The sequence below is a fragment of the Passer montanus genome, unplaced genomic scaffold, assembly GCF_014805655.1.
Source record: "Passer montanus isolate IOZ18808 unplaced genomic scaffold, ASM1480565v1 scaffold149, whole genome shotgun sequence".
Taxonomy (NCBI): Eukaryota; Metazoa; Chordata; class Aves; order Passeriformes; family Passeridae; genus Passer; species Passer montanus.
The window spans coordinates 147,831-163,589 of NW_024361940.1; the positions used below are offsets into that span (position 1 = coordinate 147,831).

The 15,759-nt window shown below is 41.9% G+C and overlaps 2 protein-coding genes across 2 annotated transcripts in view; one reads left to right on the plus strand and one right to left on the minus strand.

Annotated features, from left to right (window-relative positions):
• Positions 1–2,012: 2,012 nt before the first annotated feature.
• On the minus strand, positions 2,013–15,648 carry AQP11 (aquaporin 11). The gene is made up of 4 exons (XM_039701082.1): positions 15,190–15,648; positions 14,444–15,088; positions 10,232–10,348; positions 2,013–3,457 (listed from the first exon to the last, which is right to left on the minus strand). The coding sequence occupies exons 2-4, from the start codon at positions 15,036–15,038 to the stop codon at positions 3,405–3,407; spliced, it is 765 nt and encodes a 254-aa protein (XP_039557016.1). The 5' UTR covers positions 15,039–15,088; positions 15,190–15,648; the 3' UTR covers positions 2,013–3,404.
• PAK1 (p21 (RAC1) activated kinase 1) overlaps positions 15,012–15,759 on the plus strand; it is a 102,436-nt gene continuing 101,688 nt past the window's right edge. The window contains exon 1 of the mRNA XM_039701074.1: positions 15,012–15,145. The gene's annotated coding sequence lies outside the window, so the exon portion shown is untranslated. The remainder of the gene's footprint in view (positions 15,146–15,759) is intronic.

Here is a 15,759-nt window from a genome sequence, read left to right on the forward strand (position 1 = left end):
CAGAGCACTTGCAGAGTATGCCTCTGACAGAGTTAGCCAGACACATTCCAAACTTAGGAACCCAGCTTTAGATTGCCAAGGTGTTGGTCCTGCTGGAGTTTTTCCTGTTTCGTCTCTCTGTGGGGTGGTGATTTTTTAACCATTGGAAAAAAATCAGCAAATTTGGGTTGTTTCTCTTTTCCTCCAGTATTGAAATGAAAGTCTGGACCAAACTTCTTCCATTTTCTTTTGCTTTGAAGTTGACCTGTGATTTTTTGGGGTGGGGGGTGAGAGTGAGGTATTGCTGTGTATGTGAACAGTTTACTGGCCCTACATTCTGCTTACACGTTAGGATGTGATTTGGTTCCAAGGTACATGCTAATTATAACCACTCTTTGTTGAATATTCGTTAGGAATGCCAGTCAAATTAGGGATGTCTTAACAGTGCTGTGAACCACTGACGTAGCTGAATAAATGAGGTATTCAGCATGTTATGCAACAAGACATTCTACAGGAATGTCTTCACCAGCCCTTTTGTATACATACAAACTTATTCATGTGAGTGTGTGAGTGTTATTGTCATGGATTCGGAGTTACAAAGAAGGATACAGAGTTGATTTTTGCACTGGCGTTTGGAGAATCTTGGCATGGTGAGATTTTGGGACAGGTAAAACTCTTAGCGACACTGTAATTGAGGCAGAGGGTTCATTGAATTCTAAGTCACCATCCACTGTTGAAGCAGACTGGTGGGGGTTTTTTAGTGTGTGAAAATCTGAGTTGGAATGTGGTGTGTCTGTTGTTTTCCATGTTAAATGGCAGCCTGTTGCATACCAGGTGGGCAGATGGGCAAAGTTAACTCCAGAGCAGCTGGACTGTTCACAGCTCCTCTCAGCACTCACTACATCCAGAAGGAGAATTTGTGCTGTACTAATGTGGAGCTCCAGGAGCAGATATCTCGTAATGCTTCCAGTCAAATCAATGGAGCAAGATGATTGAGGTGAGGTGGAAACAAACCTGGATGAATGCTGAAGGTAGCATTGAGAAGTGCCTTGTGTGGGTTGACAAGTTTTATTTTCAATACAACTTTTTGTGTGTAAGTGTTCTGGACTTCATAAGCATTTGTTAGCTCAAATGTAAAATACTCCTTTTTGCCTGCACTACCAAAACCAGGTACATTCTTCAGTTCCTAGTTTAGGTTTCTTTTTCATTATTTCTGCTACTTTTGTTGTTTTTCTTTTGTTTTGCATTAATTTAGTCAATTTAAGGCTTGTCTAATTCCTAGTGATTTTTTAAAAAATTATATTCTAATGCCTGTAAATACAGCAACTACTTATTAATAACCCAGATATGTACCAATTTCTTTCTTTTAAACTATATGTTATATGCCAAAATAAACAAGGCAGACATGGAGAAGTCAGATCTGATTTGACCTCTTCACTTTATGGACTTTGCTTTTGCAGGCCATCAAAAATGAAGAGGGAGTAGGGCCTCTAATCTCACAAATCTTGGCTGCCTGTAGGTTTGTATATCTGTTTTCTCTTTTTTTAATGTCTATTTTTATGCTCTGAGGTTTATTTTTGAGACCTTTATCCTGTGGGCTCCATGGCTTTAGAGAAGACATCAAATAATGTAGATTTTGAAAGACTTGTTTCCATAAGAAATGAGATGAAAAAGTGTGGGGGGGAGGGAAGTTATTAGGTATGGATCACTTTAAAAGGAGGTAAAATAGATAAAAAGCAGTAAGGCAAGAAGGGGAAGGTAGAAACCCCCAAAATGATCTGTTTTAGAAGCAGAATGTATAAAAATATGTATTTTTTCATAGGATCACATATTTTCAGGGTCAGTGTGCTGGTGTATGGTCCTTGCTAGGGAGAGTTTTAACAAGGCCAATTTTGCTTTGGTAGATCTATTCACACTGGTTGAAGAGCTGCTGAATGATAACCCAGCAGTTCTAGTTCTCTTCAGCATATTAGCAGGCTAATTTTTTTTTATTATTAATAACTGAATACAGGGTCATAGATAGGACTCTTGTATGTAAAGCACGTTCATATAATTGATTTAATTTAGTAATACAATCTTACACGTACCTTGGAAAAATAAAACAAGAAAAGATTTTATCGCAACAAGGAAGAAATTACATGGAAATATTTACTTCCCAAACCCCTGCAAAAAAGATGGCTGACAATAGTAGCTGTTAAAGACTTCATCAGTTTACTGTGAAAAACCCCCCCATCTGATTTCCTTTCTCTTAAAATACAGTTTCTAAGGTGACTTGCATGATGAGGTAAGGGACATGATACTGAGATCTTTGTAGAATTTGTTAACCATCTCCTTTCAAACCAAGTAAACATAAAAAGAAAAACTGAATTTACTCTTAAATTTGAGAAATATATTTTGGCATGTTTAAAAATTAAGCTGCAGCCAGAAGTAGAAACCTTGTGCTAGGAACAGAGCTTCAGAGGGTAGTACCCATCAGTGGTGTTTGTCTCAGCTGAGGCTATAAAGGGCATGCTTGTGTATGTAGCATTCCTGTAGTTTTTATCTCTGTTATTTATTCTCCTGCACTGCAGATTCATTTGTTTTTTAAAGAAGTTGGTAAGAGCTACATAAAATCAAGGACAAATTGAGTACTGCATGATTCATCCCTATATACTGTGTCTATGTGAAGAGGGAGCAGTAATTGATGATAAAAAGTCGAGGTTTTTGCCTAAAATACCATTTGATGTGTGTGTCTACAGAATTTTATGGTATTTTATTACTGCTTTTTTCCAACCAAGGTAAACATTCAACAGTCTCCAATGGGACAGGATGTGACAGAGCCTTCCTGGAAGGAAGTGAGGGGTTACTTACCTGCACTCAGGTATTAAAATCATCATTATTAAAAGAATGTTGGTCATACAGGCTGTAATTTTGGTGTAGGGTGCCTCTAGAACAGAGCTGTGGAGACTCTTCTAGGGAGTAGTGTAGCCTTTTCTCCTCTCAGAGGTAGGTATATGGCAAGCAGGAATATGATGATGTCAGTATAAAAAATCTTCAGCTCCCTTTTTGCAGGTGCCTTCAGTGGGAAGAAATCCAATAAAATCAAACCTTGAAAGGATGGGGTATTTCTCTAAAATTAGTTTTGCATGCTAATAAAGGTCAGCAAATGGCACTTATGGCTAAAGTGACAAATTTGTGTTTTAACAGTCCTTCATATTCATATGGCTTAACTGAAAATGGTGGCAGATATTCCCAAAATCCCAATACTCATTTACAAAATAATTATTTTAATACAAAGTGGTAAGTCAAATATTTCAAACGTGAAATCTGAAAATACAGCATAAAGATGGCACGGAAGTCTGTCAACAGTTCTCTGAAAGCTTTATGTCTGCAGAGGTTGGAAATATTTTTTAATGTAGTGCTCCCAAATTTCAGGATTTGATGTCTCAAGATTTCCGAGGAAAGATTTCATCCCATATAAAAACCACAAGTATTGTACCTGAAATGAGAGGTTACAGAAAGGACCTTTATTTAAATATGTTTGAGAAGGACACAGTACTGGTATGGAAAATAAACACTGCTTTCAAGTATTTGAGTCTCTAACACAATACAGCAGTACCTTTTGCAAAGGATGCTTCAACAGGCCATGCAAGTGCTCCCTGTGAGATAATAATCTTGTTTTTCATAGTTCATGCTTTGATCTGTGTAAGCCAAGCCAAAGGCAGAGAGTTTGTCTGAGTGAAGCCAACACCTTCCTGATCAGGGCTGCTTTCTTTGTGGCTGGATGTGTAAATGACTGAACCAGCAGCTTAACCTCCATCCCTCACCTGGGTTTGTTAGCTGTGCCTGTTTTCATGGTATGGGATAGTGGGTGTTTTTTTGAACATCATTCTGATTTAGGGTTTATTTTGAAGCTGAAAAAATGGTAATTAGAGATAGTGTATGATTCTCATAAAGAAACTACTACCTCAAGTTGCTAGGGACCCACAGGGATCACTGAGTCCAAAGGCCATCCAGATACACTTTATTTCCCACAGTAAAAAAAATCAGATTATTCTTTCAGAAACAAAGAGGATCCTGTTTGATGGTGTTGCCCACACATAAGCTTGTATTTATGAAACTTCTCAGATCACAAAAAAAGCTTATTAAAAGGGATTCTGTTTAGGAATCAGTGCAGGACTTTGCCTATGCTGGATGGGTTAGTGAGACTTTCCCTGGCTGAGTCCCAAAAATCTCCATGCTGGAGACTGTAGCATTTCTCCAGGAAATGAATTTCAGGGTTGCTGCACCCTTCCTCCTGAATGTTTTCCTGGAGTCGAAGCTGAATTTCCCATGCCCCAGTTTGTGGCCTTGCTGTTACTTGTTACTAAAAAGAACAGTTAATCTCTGTTATCCTTGAACTACTCTTGAAATAATGCTTGATTGTGCTTAAAACACACTTCCATTTTAATTTTGCAGCCCATACAAGTCTGGTTCCCTCAGCCTGTCCCCTTAGATCATGTACTCTAGGCCTTTCATTGTCTCTGGTCCTCCACTGCCTGGATCCTGTTTTTTGACACTTTGCCCTCGAACTGGGGGACTCCAAACCACCCATGTTCCAGATGTCACCTCACAGGCATTGTGTAGAAGGAGGCAATAATCACAGAATCAATTTATTCGGAAAAGCCCTGTGAGACCACAGAGTCCAACCTGTGACCGAACACCACCATGGCAACAGACCATGGCACTGAGTGCCACATCCAATCGTTCCTTGAACACCTCCAGGAGCAGTGACTCCACCACTTCCCCAGGCAGATCTTTCCAATATCTAATCACACTTTCAGTGAAGAAATTCTTCCTAATGTCCAACCTAAGCCTCCCCTGGCACAGCTTATGTCTCCTTATCCCATCACTGGTTGCCTGAGAGAAGAGACTGACACCTCCTCTACCCCAGCTGCAGCCTCCTTTCGGGTATGTGTGGAGAATGATAGAGTCCTCCCTGAGCCTCTTCTTTCTCCAGGCTAAACAACCCCAGCTCCCCCAGACACTCCTCACAGGACTCATGCTCCAGCTCTTTTGCCCTTCTCAGGACCCACTCCAGCACCTCAACGTCCTTCTTGAACTGAGGGGCGCAGAACTGGACACAGGACTTGAGGTGTGGCCTCACCAGTGCTTGAGTACAGGGGGACAGTCATTTTGCTGGTCCTGGTGGCCACACTATTGTTGATGCAGGCCAGGTGCCATTGACCTTCTTGGCCACCTGAACACACACTGGCTCATATTCAGCTGCTGTCAACCAGCACCCCCAGTTCCCTTTCTGCTGGGCCACTTTCCAACCACTCTGACCAAAGCCTGTAGCCCTGCATGGAGTTGTTATGGCCAAAGCACAGGACCCAGTACTTGGTCTTGTTGAATCTCATGTTGTTGGTCTCAGCCCACCTCTGCAGCCTGTGGAGAGCCCTCTGCAGAAGTGCTGATCCCAAACTACTGAATCAAATCAATGTGCTTTGTCTTGGAGAGACACCAAACTGTTGTGGACAAACATCAATTCAGGTCACTGTTAAACATACTGGGGCGTATGAACTCCCAGTACTGACACCAGCATACTCTGCGTGGTATTGGCCACCAGCCCGTGTCAACCCATTGATTGTGCCAGTTTGAGGTCAGTGGTTTAGCCAATCTTTATTCCATCTAACAGTCTTTTTGCGTGACCCCACTTTGAACCAAGAACACTGTGGGAGGTGGTATTGAAAACCTTACTGAAGTGAAGGTACACTACATCCCTGCTCCTTTGTCATTCCCAACACACTCATCACAGAAGGCCACCAAGTTAGTCAAGCATGGATTACCCTCATTAAGTCTGTGCTGATTGTTCCTGTGTTTGTGTGTTCTACATGGTTGGAAATGGATTCCAAGACTAGATACTCCACCATTTTCCTGCTGGCTGAAGTGATACCAACTAGTTTACAGTTCCCTGGCTTCCCTCTCCTCCTTCTTAAAAGCAGGCATAGTATTAGAACATTATCCATTGGCAGGAACCTCCTCCAACTGCTCTAACTCCTCATAAATTAAATTCCAACATTAGCCAACTCTACCTTCATTTCTTGGTGAATCCCACTAGAGTCAATGGGTTCACAATCACATATGTTGTTCCTATTTATTGTTCCCTTTCCAAAACCTTACTGATTTACACAGAGGTTTGGGAGCAAATTTTGATTGGGAAGGCTGAGTGGTACCTCAGCCTGTTCCATGCCACGCATCACTAGGTTGTCTCACCCATCCACCAATGGACCTGCATTTTCTCTGGACTTTTTATTTGTGATTAGTATATTTGTAACTCTGCATGTCCCTCCTCTGAGTTCCAGTAGAGATCTAACCTTCCTGTCTTTGTTTCCAAGTTGAGGAAAGCTCTTATACTCCTTTGCTGTCTTTCCCAGTTTCAACCTCTTACATGTTCTCCTTTATTGTAGGGAATCTCTTTCTCTAGCCAACAGGGAAAGGCTTTTTATACAAATTCCCAGTCTAACACCATGTGACAGATTCCTTCTGCACATCTAAATCTATTACTGAGCTCTCATGAGCTTTTTCTAAAAATCACCTTTTCCCATTTATAGCAGTTTCCAAGGAAATTACTACTGACTTAGCAATTCCCTAAATAAGCAGAATTTTGTTTTGAATCCCGAAGTCTGGACAGCTCTGCTATTTACCTTCCCAGTCCTCCTCTGCACCCTGAACTCTTGGGAGGACTACAACCCAACTGGCCACATTCAGGACCCATTCTTCTCTGTAGGCAGGTCAAGTTCAGCATTACTACTCACTGGCTGTTTAGGATTTGAATTACACATAATTACTGTCAGTTTCTAGGACTTTCAGGGATTGCATCAACTCATTGCATAAGAGTTTTTGCTCTGTCAGATGATGTCTATGGAGCTGAAAACCCCTATGAGGACCAGGGCCTGGGAATAGGGGTAGTTTGTTTTCCAGTTGTTTGTTGAAAACCTCCTTTGCTTCCAAGTCCCTGAAATACTGAACACTTCACTGCACACAGACTTGGGATTCTTGTTTCTTTGCTTAAGTGTCCTGAACTTGCTGGCAGCCTCAGAATAGCCTCTCCTCTGAGCAGAAAGGTCAAAGTCTCACCTGTTGCCTTTTCCCTTGCTTACCTCCTCCATTTACATCTACTGCTAAGTGACTGTTCTGGCACGTATTTTCTCAGGAATAGTATTAGTTTTTCTGGTAAAACTGATCTAAAGAAGGGGGCCTTGATTCTGGTTTTATAATGTTAGAAACGTAGCAGGAGGCTAGGCCAGGCTGGATGGCTTTGAGCATCTTGGTCCAGTGGAAGGTGTCCCTGCCCCTAGCAGGGGGGTTGGAACGGGATGGTCTTTAATGCCCCTCACTCTACAATACAATTCCATTATATGCTAAGCTGGCACCTGTCCACGAAAGAGCATTTCATTTTATTGACCTCATGACTATCTTGTCACCAACTCTTCCATTCATAGCTGCCATCTCCCTCCTACTGAAAGAGCAGCATTAGCTCAGTCCCCCATCATTACTGATGGTATAATCATGCCTGGACAACTAACATGAATTCCTTTGGCAGTAAAACACAAACCATCTTTGTTCTACTGGTACTTACTGAGTCTATGTTCACAGTGCAGAACTTAGGCCTGTCTGTGCTAAGTCTAACACTTGCTGGCATCTGTGCTTATTGCAGGAATCCAGACTTTAATGCTGCTGGAGTATCACCTTCACCAGAACATCGGTGAAGCCATTTTGAAAAACGAGTAATTAACTACAGTTTTGAGGTTAAATTCCTTAAAGACCACAAACCACCAGTAGATTTTTTTTATCCTAAAAGAAAACTTCAATTTCATCCTTGTCTTGTGAAAGTGATAATCAATCTTGCTCTTCTTCCAAGTGTCCTATCTAAGAACATTGTTTATGATGTGCTTACAGCCAGATCAGGATTCAGTTGTATTCTGAACTCTCTCCATATCCTTGCCCTCATGGATTTTTGCCACAGCCATAAATGAGAATATATTGCACTCTCCACTGGCTATTTTAAGTTTCATTATATGTTCGTCCAAGGTATTACTGTGAGGTAGTTATTACAGAAAAACACAAAAAAAACCCTTCTAAAAGAATTTCCCAAAGTAAGAACAAAGTAATTTAACCAGCTGAGAGGCTGATGCTGGAAGAAGTAAGACATCAGATTAGCCTAACATTGTGACTCTGCCAATTTCTAGGAAGTTTGAAACAGCATTTCTGCTGACAAATGGATTCTGAAAGTAATTTTTACAATTGAATTTAAAATATCCCTTCCCTCATCATCTACTTTCATGATTCTGTTTAGAGGTTCTTTCTACAAGAATTTATCATCATAACAGTTCATTTTCCTAGACACCTCATCATTTTGTCCAATCACGACAGAAAAAATTCTATTCCTATTATTTTCTTATTTTCAAAAAGTGTCAGAAAAAATTCACTTAATGTTAAAATTTGTAGATTTGCACTCCTGTATTCATCAAGTCAGTTTTCAAATACAATCTCCTCTATACTTGTACCTCAGACATTACATTTGTTTTGAACTCTTGAATTATAAGGTCTCTTAAATATATCCATGAAACATCCTTATTCTGTAATGAGATATTTTGGCACCAATAGATTACTCAGTCCTTCAGGTGATCTACAGACCTGAGATCTGCCACTAAATGTTGGCTACAGTAGTGACACTGTGCAAGAGGGATGTGTTCTGAGTATTCACATCTTTACAACTGCTCAGTCTGGAGGAGTTCCTTTCCCTCATAAATCAAGAGACACCATTCAATGTATTCTGTGTGTATATTCTAGATGTTAACTAATGACAAACCACTGTTTATGAATTTTCATAGAAAGGTAACATTGCTTCATAACCACATTCTAAGGTCCTCAAGCCATGGGTCCATTTCACTTAAAAACTGTTGATTTTCTTACATCAAAAATCACCTGGAGGTTAGCTGCTATTCTGCAGGACACATCTTGGCATGTACATAAAACATGGGGTTTCAGAATGTCTCCTGTTTCTTTAAATTACTTGCCAAAAGATTAAATCTCATATACTTACAACTTGGAAGATCTTTAAATGTTATGAGGTTGAAATCAGTTAATGAAAGCTAAAACTGAATTTTGAGAAATATTACGTGGTCTGTCAGGACCCGAGCAAATCTGATCAGCTTTGCCCATGACATTTCATTAATTACTCAATGAACACTTATCAAGCTTACTCTATTCAGTCATCCTGTTTAGAGATCTAATTCAACAAGATTGTATTAAAGTGAATTTTAGTTAGCTTTAAACTTCTGTCTTTGTTTTTGGCTGACTGAGAGTCAAGGCAAGTAGAACATGCACAGACATGAACTCAAGAAAAGGAAGTTTTTGGTCATAACAGGATCCTTTTCCAGTGTTTCCTGTGTATATCTTACATGCTGTTCTGCCTTCATCACTGTTGTACCTTCTAATAGGATTAACAGTCATGAAAGAACCAGGATTAGCAGCCTGCTTCTTTATATACCCTAAGCAGAAGGCTCAAGATTTGTAGGGACCAACTGTAAACAAACAACAGCATGAAGTACCACATGGAACATGTTCATCTGCACACAGCTAGAAGTCAAAATCAATAGCTTCCAAATTAAAACCATAATTTAAGTTAGGAAAAACCTAGTTGGTAACACTTCTTATTTTTAAACTAAGAGCAGTCAGTGTCCAACATTGACTAGGGGAAAAACACAGAATGAGAACTGCAAAGTTCAGACACTATGGGGATAAAAAAAGTGGTAATTGAGAAAGCATATTTAAGGCACTTGTCCCAATACCTGTGGGTCGTTGTTTTTTTTTTTAAATTTTAAATTTATCATCCCTATGTACCGCTAAACTGTCACAAAACAAGACAGACACTGTGTGGTAACCAGTATGTTTCTCTTTTTGAAGGTAATCAGGCTGATATTTACTTTCAGGTAAGGACCACATGATCTTTAAAGGTCCTTCCCAATCCAGGTAATTCTATAATTCACTAAACAGTGCTGCAGGCACTCTACACAGAGCATTAAAAAATGTTAAAAATACACAGCCTGCATTTGCAAAATGGAACCACGATTCTGAATGATTTCAACACATAGATTATAATTTACTATTTTCTGGATTTATTTAATGCAAAAGTCAAACACTCTCAAACAAAGAACACATATTCCTTGATTTATGAACCATGTATTAAATAACACTTTCTCAAACATATAAAGTATTAAGAACTTACCTAAGCATGGTGCTAGCCAATACACTAGAGAGTAACTCAAAAATTTGTTATAGAAACAATCTGCATGTAATGAAAACGCCAGTGCTGGGTTAAATATTGCTCCTGTGAGATTTCCACCTGCAATAAGATGTAAACAGCATGAAATTAAACCATGTTTTTAAATATTTACTTTAAATTCAAATGCACCACACTACAAGAAATCTACACCCCACAATAAAATGAATTACCAGAAACAGTTTGAACAGGTCTACTGAAGCTCTTCACCTGATGACTCAGTAAACAGTTTAACTGTTTTCTCAAAGGCTTTAAAGCATGGGAAGGGTAAGCTATAACTTCCTTTATCTCTTTCTAGCAAATATTCTTTAAAGAGATAGCTCTGGCTAATGCTGAATGTTTCTATTGATAAAACTAGAAGCTATTTCTGTATCATGATTTTAGAGGAGACAGAAATTACATAAGCCATTACATTATAGCCTCGTGTCACATGAAACACATATGCAAGATAAAAGAAAAAAACTGTCAAGTAGTGTTCTTGCTAAGCTGACCTCTATACTTTCTTACAAGAATACTAATATTATTATACCAATGTACAGAATGTTAGGATTTTCACATGGTATATGAACTGTGGGAAAACTATATATGTTGTTCAAAGAAAATAGAAGCAAGTGGCACTTCACTGTCTTGTAGAATGAAGCCAAGCATCTTTCCTTGCCTCTGATTTCAGATGCAAATGAAATTGGCCTAAACATTTTCTAAATAACAAGATCCAAACACATTACCCTGGGGACTAAACTGTAATTACACTGCAGGAGAAGCTGGAGCTAAGTGTGTTTAATTCTGACATATGCTGCTCCTCTCATTGCAATTCTGCAGAGAAAGCATTACTCATAGCTAAATTACCTATATTCCTGTACTGTTAGCTACTAACCACCCCATACCTGTTTTATCTATTAACCTATTAACATATTCTATAATTGCATCTGTATAAGTCCTTACGCTTTACTCTTGACTTCTCCCCAGATAAGCTTGTATGAGCTTTGAACTTAGCCTTTGTACAAATACCCTGCTGCTGTAATCCTCATTTGCTATGACTGTGCAATCATTTATCCAAAGTTTTAGTAAGGTCTTTGTCACTCTCTTCTTCTGTACCTCTCTTTCCATATTCTCCTTATTATTTCTTTCACTATTATTGCAGTTAAAGAAAATTTTAATCTTTGTTTGCCTGCTCAGTTTACTGTGGTTCTGCACTTGTTCTCAAGAACAAGTCAGATTTACTGTGCAGTCTGTTTTTCTGCACAATGACATATTAGCAATGTCCACGGTTGCCAGGAAGCCCAGCTACAATAATTTACTTTGCTTTAATCTGTTTATGACTCCACTGCTTCTGTTGTTATATCTACAAACATACAGTTGAAAGCAGAATTTCACTCTCAGGATGCAGTTGATGAACATTAAGCATTGGACAGAGTTTTAACTGCTGTATTTCTTCAATATTCATTACTAATAACTACTGGAATATCAACCATAGGCCAAGGGCATCACTATAATCTTACTTAAAATTATTAATTTAGCACCTCAGTCGGTGTAACAGAAAAGACAAATTATTTTATGGCAGAATAAGTGTAATCTCTTTGATGGGGTGTGCATAAAAACTTTAAAAGGGGAAGTAATGCCACACAGTGCATGAGAAAGTATTTTTACCTTTTTGCCTTTATTAAAGGCCAAAATTGGGAAGAAACTCAGAATTAAAAATATGTATGTCATTTGTACCTTGACATGTTAGGTTCAGAAAATCTAACCAATTTCATATGATTCTGACCTAACTATAATGCTGCCTGTAAATGAAAAAGCCCTCAAAAGGTGTATTTTTTTAACCCCTGAATAAGTACTTTTCCAAAGGAGTTATATAGAAATATTCTTTACCAGCTCGTATGTGGTCTGGATCGTTAGCTAATCATTAGTAATCATTAGTAAGGGTAATATGTAAAGACATAATGTTCTCTTTTCAGTCTTTATTTAGCAGAAAAAAGAATGAAGCAGTATTGGAGCTTCTATGTAGAGTATGTACTACTATAAAAATTTGGATTACGTAGGATTAAATGTAAAAAAAATACAAATATTTTTAAATATGAAGAAGTATAAGAAAAACTAAAGTAACAGCTTGTGATTTTGAAAATACTATATAACCTGATGTCATTTGTTGGAATAGGGTGCATGGCAGACCTATAAACAGTAAACGAAGAGGTGCAGAAGATTTCCTGAGAATGATCCAGCCCAGCCAAATTACGCATCTGCCTGCTTTCAGAGCCTGCAGATGAGAACCCACCCTGCTGGAGGCCACTATTTGTGACACCTGATTTGTGAGTGACTCTCCCTACTGCATGTGAGCAGCAGAGGTGGGACAGACATGGCTAGGGCTATGCCATGACATCCACGGGATATATGGGATATGTGCAGCAGCAGGCATCGTCCACGGCCATTTTCCAGGCTCCTCATTACCGCCCCAGCCACAACAGGATCTGAGAACCTGTATATTTTTCCAGTAGACAAGCAGATTGTAGTTTAAAAGAAATGCAAAGAAAAATGACCAGGTGGCCCAGGGTGTTGTGCACACGATGCAGAAGAGGCCTGAGGTTTCCTAGAAGCTTGTGCAGATCGATTGCACCGGGGAGTCCCAACATGCCCAGGTTTATGGCACAGAAGGCACTTGGAACACTCAGCCTTCACGTGGCACATGTAGCCTTCTCCTGCTAGGAAAAGATAGGAACCTGGCCAATGACACTGGGAGTGAATTCTTTGCATGAATTAGCTAAAAGAAACGCAGTGTGACATGTATTATTTTAAATGACTGTGTGCTAAGCAGGAGAAGAATGTTAGGAATCAGGAATCCAGATTTCTGTGCTTGTAGAAGAGGGAGGAGGATATTTGGCTACACTTCCACCAAGCAACTCAGAAACAGATTTAATGTCCTCAAATGCACCGACACCTTGCTTCTGCTTTTAGAAAGTAGTTCAGATTGCTAAGTTAATTTTCAAAATTCCCCAACGACTTTTATCTTTTAGGTATTAGCTAATCTCAGCTAAAGATACTGAGTTAAGATTTTTACATTACTACATCTAAAAATGTGACTGTACACTGTTCTAGATGCTATTATGTTAAATAGCATCAATACAGCTAAGCCTTTAGGACAAGGCATCAATGACATCCCAGATGTCTGCAGGTAAGAGAAGTGATCTCCCTCTCTCAAAGGGATTTGGTGATTCCCTAGATGACTTTTTCTGTGGCGGGGGCAGCAGCAACAGCAAGAGTTCTGTAATCATCTCTTTCACTTCTCCAAGCTGCACAATCTCCTTGCCAGTAGGAAAAGGACTCCCAGCAGGGCAGACCTCAAGTGACCTAACAACTCTTGTCACTTCCGTGGGGACAAGAGGGAACACCTGCAGTCAGAAGAAAGAAGTTCAGACTGACTCCCCTCACCTCTCCCTTCCCATTGGTCCAGAGGGGATGCACAGGTGACAGCGTCTCAGCTCTGGGAAGCACGAGGTGACAATCAGGTACCAAAAGGCAGGGATATGGACACACATGGCATTACAGACAAGGGAGGCTCTAATAAATCAGGCACCTATTTTTTTTCCCCTTTTTTGCATTTGGTCTCATGAGGTATTATTTCTGTATGCATTCCACAAATAACCATTCCCACTTCTGATTTAAGGAAGTAGTTAAATGAACTGCACTGATATGAATTATGCATTATTTAAATGCAGAGCTTCCATATTACCTACCAGTCTGTAGGCTGCTGTTGCACAATCAGCACTTTCTCCTGATGCAGCCAGCGGTGCTCTCCCAATGTCACTTTGTAATCAGAGCACATAGTATGAAATCTCTCATGCTGTATAAATAGTTGGATTATGAAACAATCCTTCACCGAGATATTTTAACACTTAACCATATGTACTTGCAGACCTGACATCACTTTAACTGCATAACTCATTTCATTCTTAACCCCATACCTGCCTGGAACGCAACCAGGCAAACTTTATATAAACGCTAAATGAACTTTGCATACGTAGGACGATACAAAAAGAACTCATCAAGGAAAGTGTAATTTAAGAAAAAGCATTTTGCATCTTAACACTTCTAAGAAAACAGTAAGAATCCCTTCTGTTACAACTTTATTGCAGGAACAGAAGAAGAAAAAGTAAAAGGACTAACCTGCATACACGAGCATGGTGATGAGAAGAGCAATTAAATGGACTCTGTATTTGGGGTTAACGCTTTCGGCTTGCAGGACGGCCAGCTGGAAAACGACAGAAAAGAGCAGTTCTATGCAGAACGCCTGCATCTCTGTAGTCTGCATGGGGCTGGTGCAGCCCTGTGAGAGTGCTCCAAGATGCGGCTCTGCCATCTCCAGACTCCAGATAAAGTGCATGAACACTCTGGCGAGCACTGCAGCCACGAACTGAGCGGCGATCTTGAGTCCCCCCATCGTGAGCGACGTCCCGCCGCCCCACATGGGCTGCAGGGTCCCGCAGGGATTGCATGTGCTGCCGGCGAGGCTCAGGCCGTGCAGGACGGTGAAGCCGTAGGTGAGGGTGAGGGCGGTGTGCGGCTTCGGCTCCACGTTGCCGAGCAGGCTGAGCTCGTTCGTGCAGGCGCAGATCTGGAAGGTGCTGAACATCTCCACAAGGAAAGCGAAGAGGAGCGGGCGGGAGCGCAGCCGGCGCCGGGCCAGCCTCCGGCACAGCCCCACGGTCACCACCACGCCGGACATCAGCAGCAGGGAGCTCCCGACCCCACGGACGGCCATGCCCGCAGCTGCACAGGCCCGAGGACTCGCGGAAGGTCCAGCCCCACCACCTGCGGGGAGAAAGGAGGCAGGAGAGGGAGGGAAAATGCCCCCGCTTTCCCCTGGAGGTAGGAATCAGCTTCTGTCGGCACCTGCCAGGAGCCTGACTCACCCTCCGCTCGGCGGAGCAAAGGGCAGGGGTGAGGGCAGGGGGATGCCGCTCCCTGCAGGGCACGGGTTAGGACAGGGAAGCTCTCTCCCTGCGGTGGAAAAGCACGGCGAGGGCAGCGGCGGCAAGGGGGCTCTGCTGCCCCCTCAGCCCCTCCGCCGCGGGACGGACCGGGCTCCCCTCTCCCCTCAGCCTGCCAGAGGACCGGGAGCGGAGGGAGGGCCTCGGCTCCCGGCCGCAGGGGAACGGGAGGGGAGCCGATTTTCCCGGCGGGGTCGGCGCTGCGGTGTGTCCGTGGCTGCGGAGCGGTCCCAGCCCCAGCGCCGAGCCGGGCACGGGCTCGGCCGCGCCGCCCCCTCCGGCGGGCGCTGCGCAGCGCGCATGCGGGCGGGGCGCGCGGGGCGCTGAGGGAGCGGCCGGGGCGGGCAGGGGCAGCTCGGCGGGGCCGGGGCCGGCACCGGGCACCGGGCACGGCTGTCCCCGGGGATCGCAGCCCCCGCCCCGCGGTTTGCAGCGAGCTCGAGAGAGAGACTTTGGTTATTTGTTTAGAGTTGCGCAAGCCTGCGTGCTCGG

What these genes read in the sequence shown, in the direction of transcription:
- AQP11 (XM_039701082.1), bottom strand. Translation starts at nt 15,038, where the DNA reads ATGGCCGTCCGTGGGGTCGGGAGCTCCCTGCTGCTGATGTCCGGCGTG. An exon ending in CACCATGCTCGTGTATGCAG is followed by an intron (nt 10,349 to 14,443) that starts GTTAGTCCTTTT and finishes ATCTTATTGCAG; the next exon opens with GTGGAAATCTCACAGGAGCA. An exon ending in TTGGCTAGCACCATGCTTAG is followed by an intron (nt 3,458 to 10,231) that starts GTAAGTTCTTAA and finishes CTCTCATTTCAG; the next exon opens with GTACAATACTTGTGGTTTTT.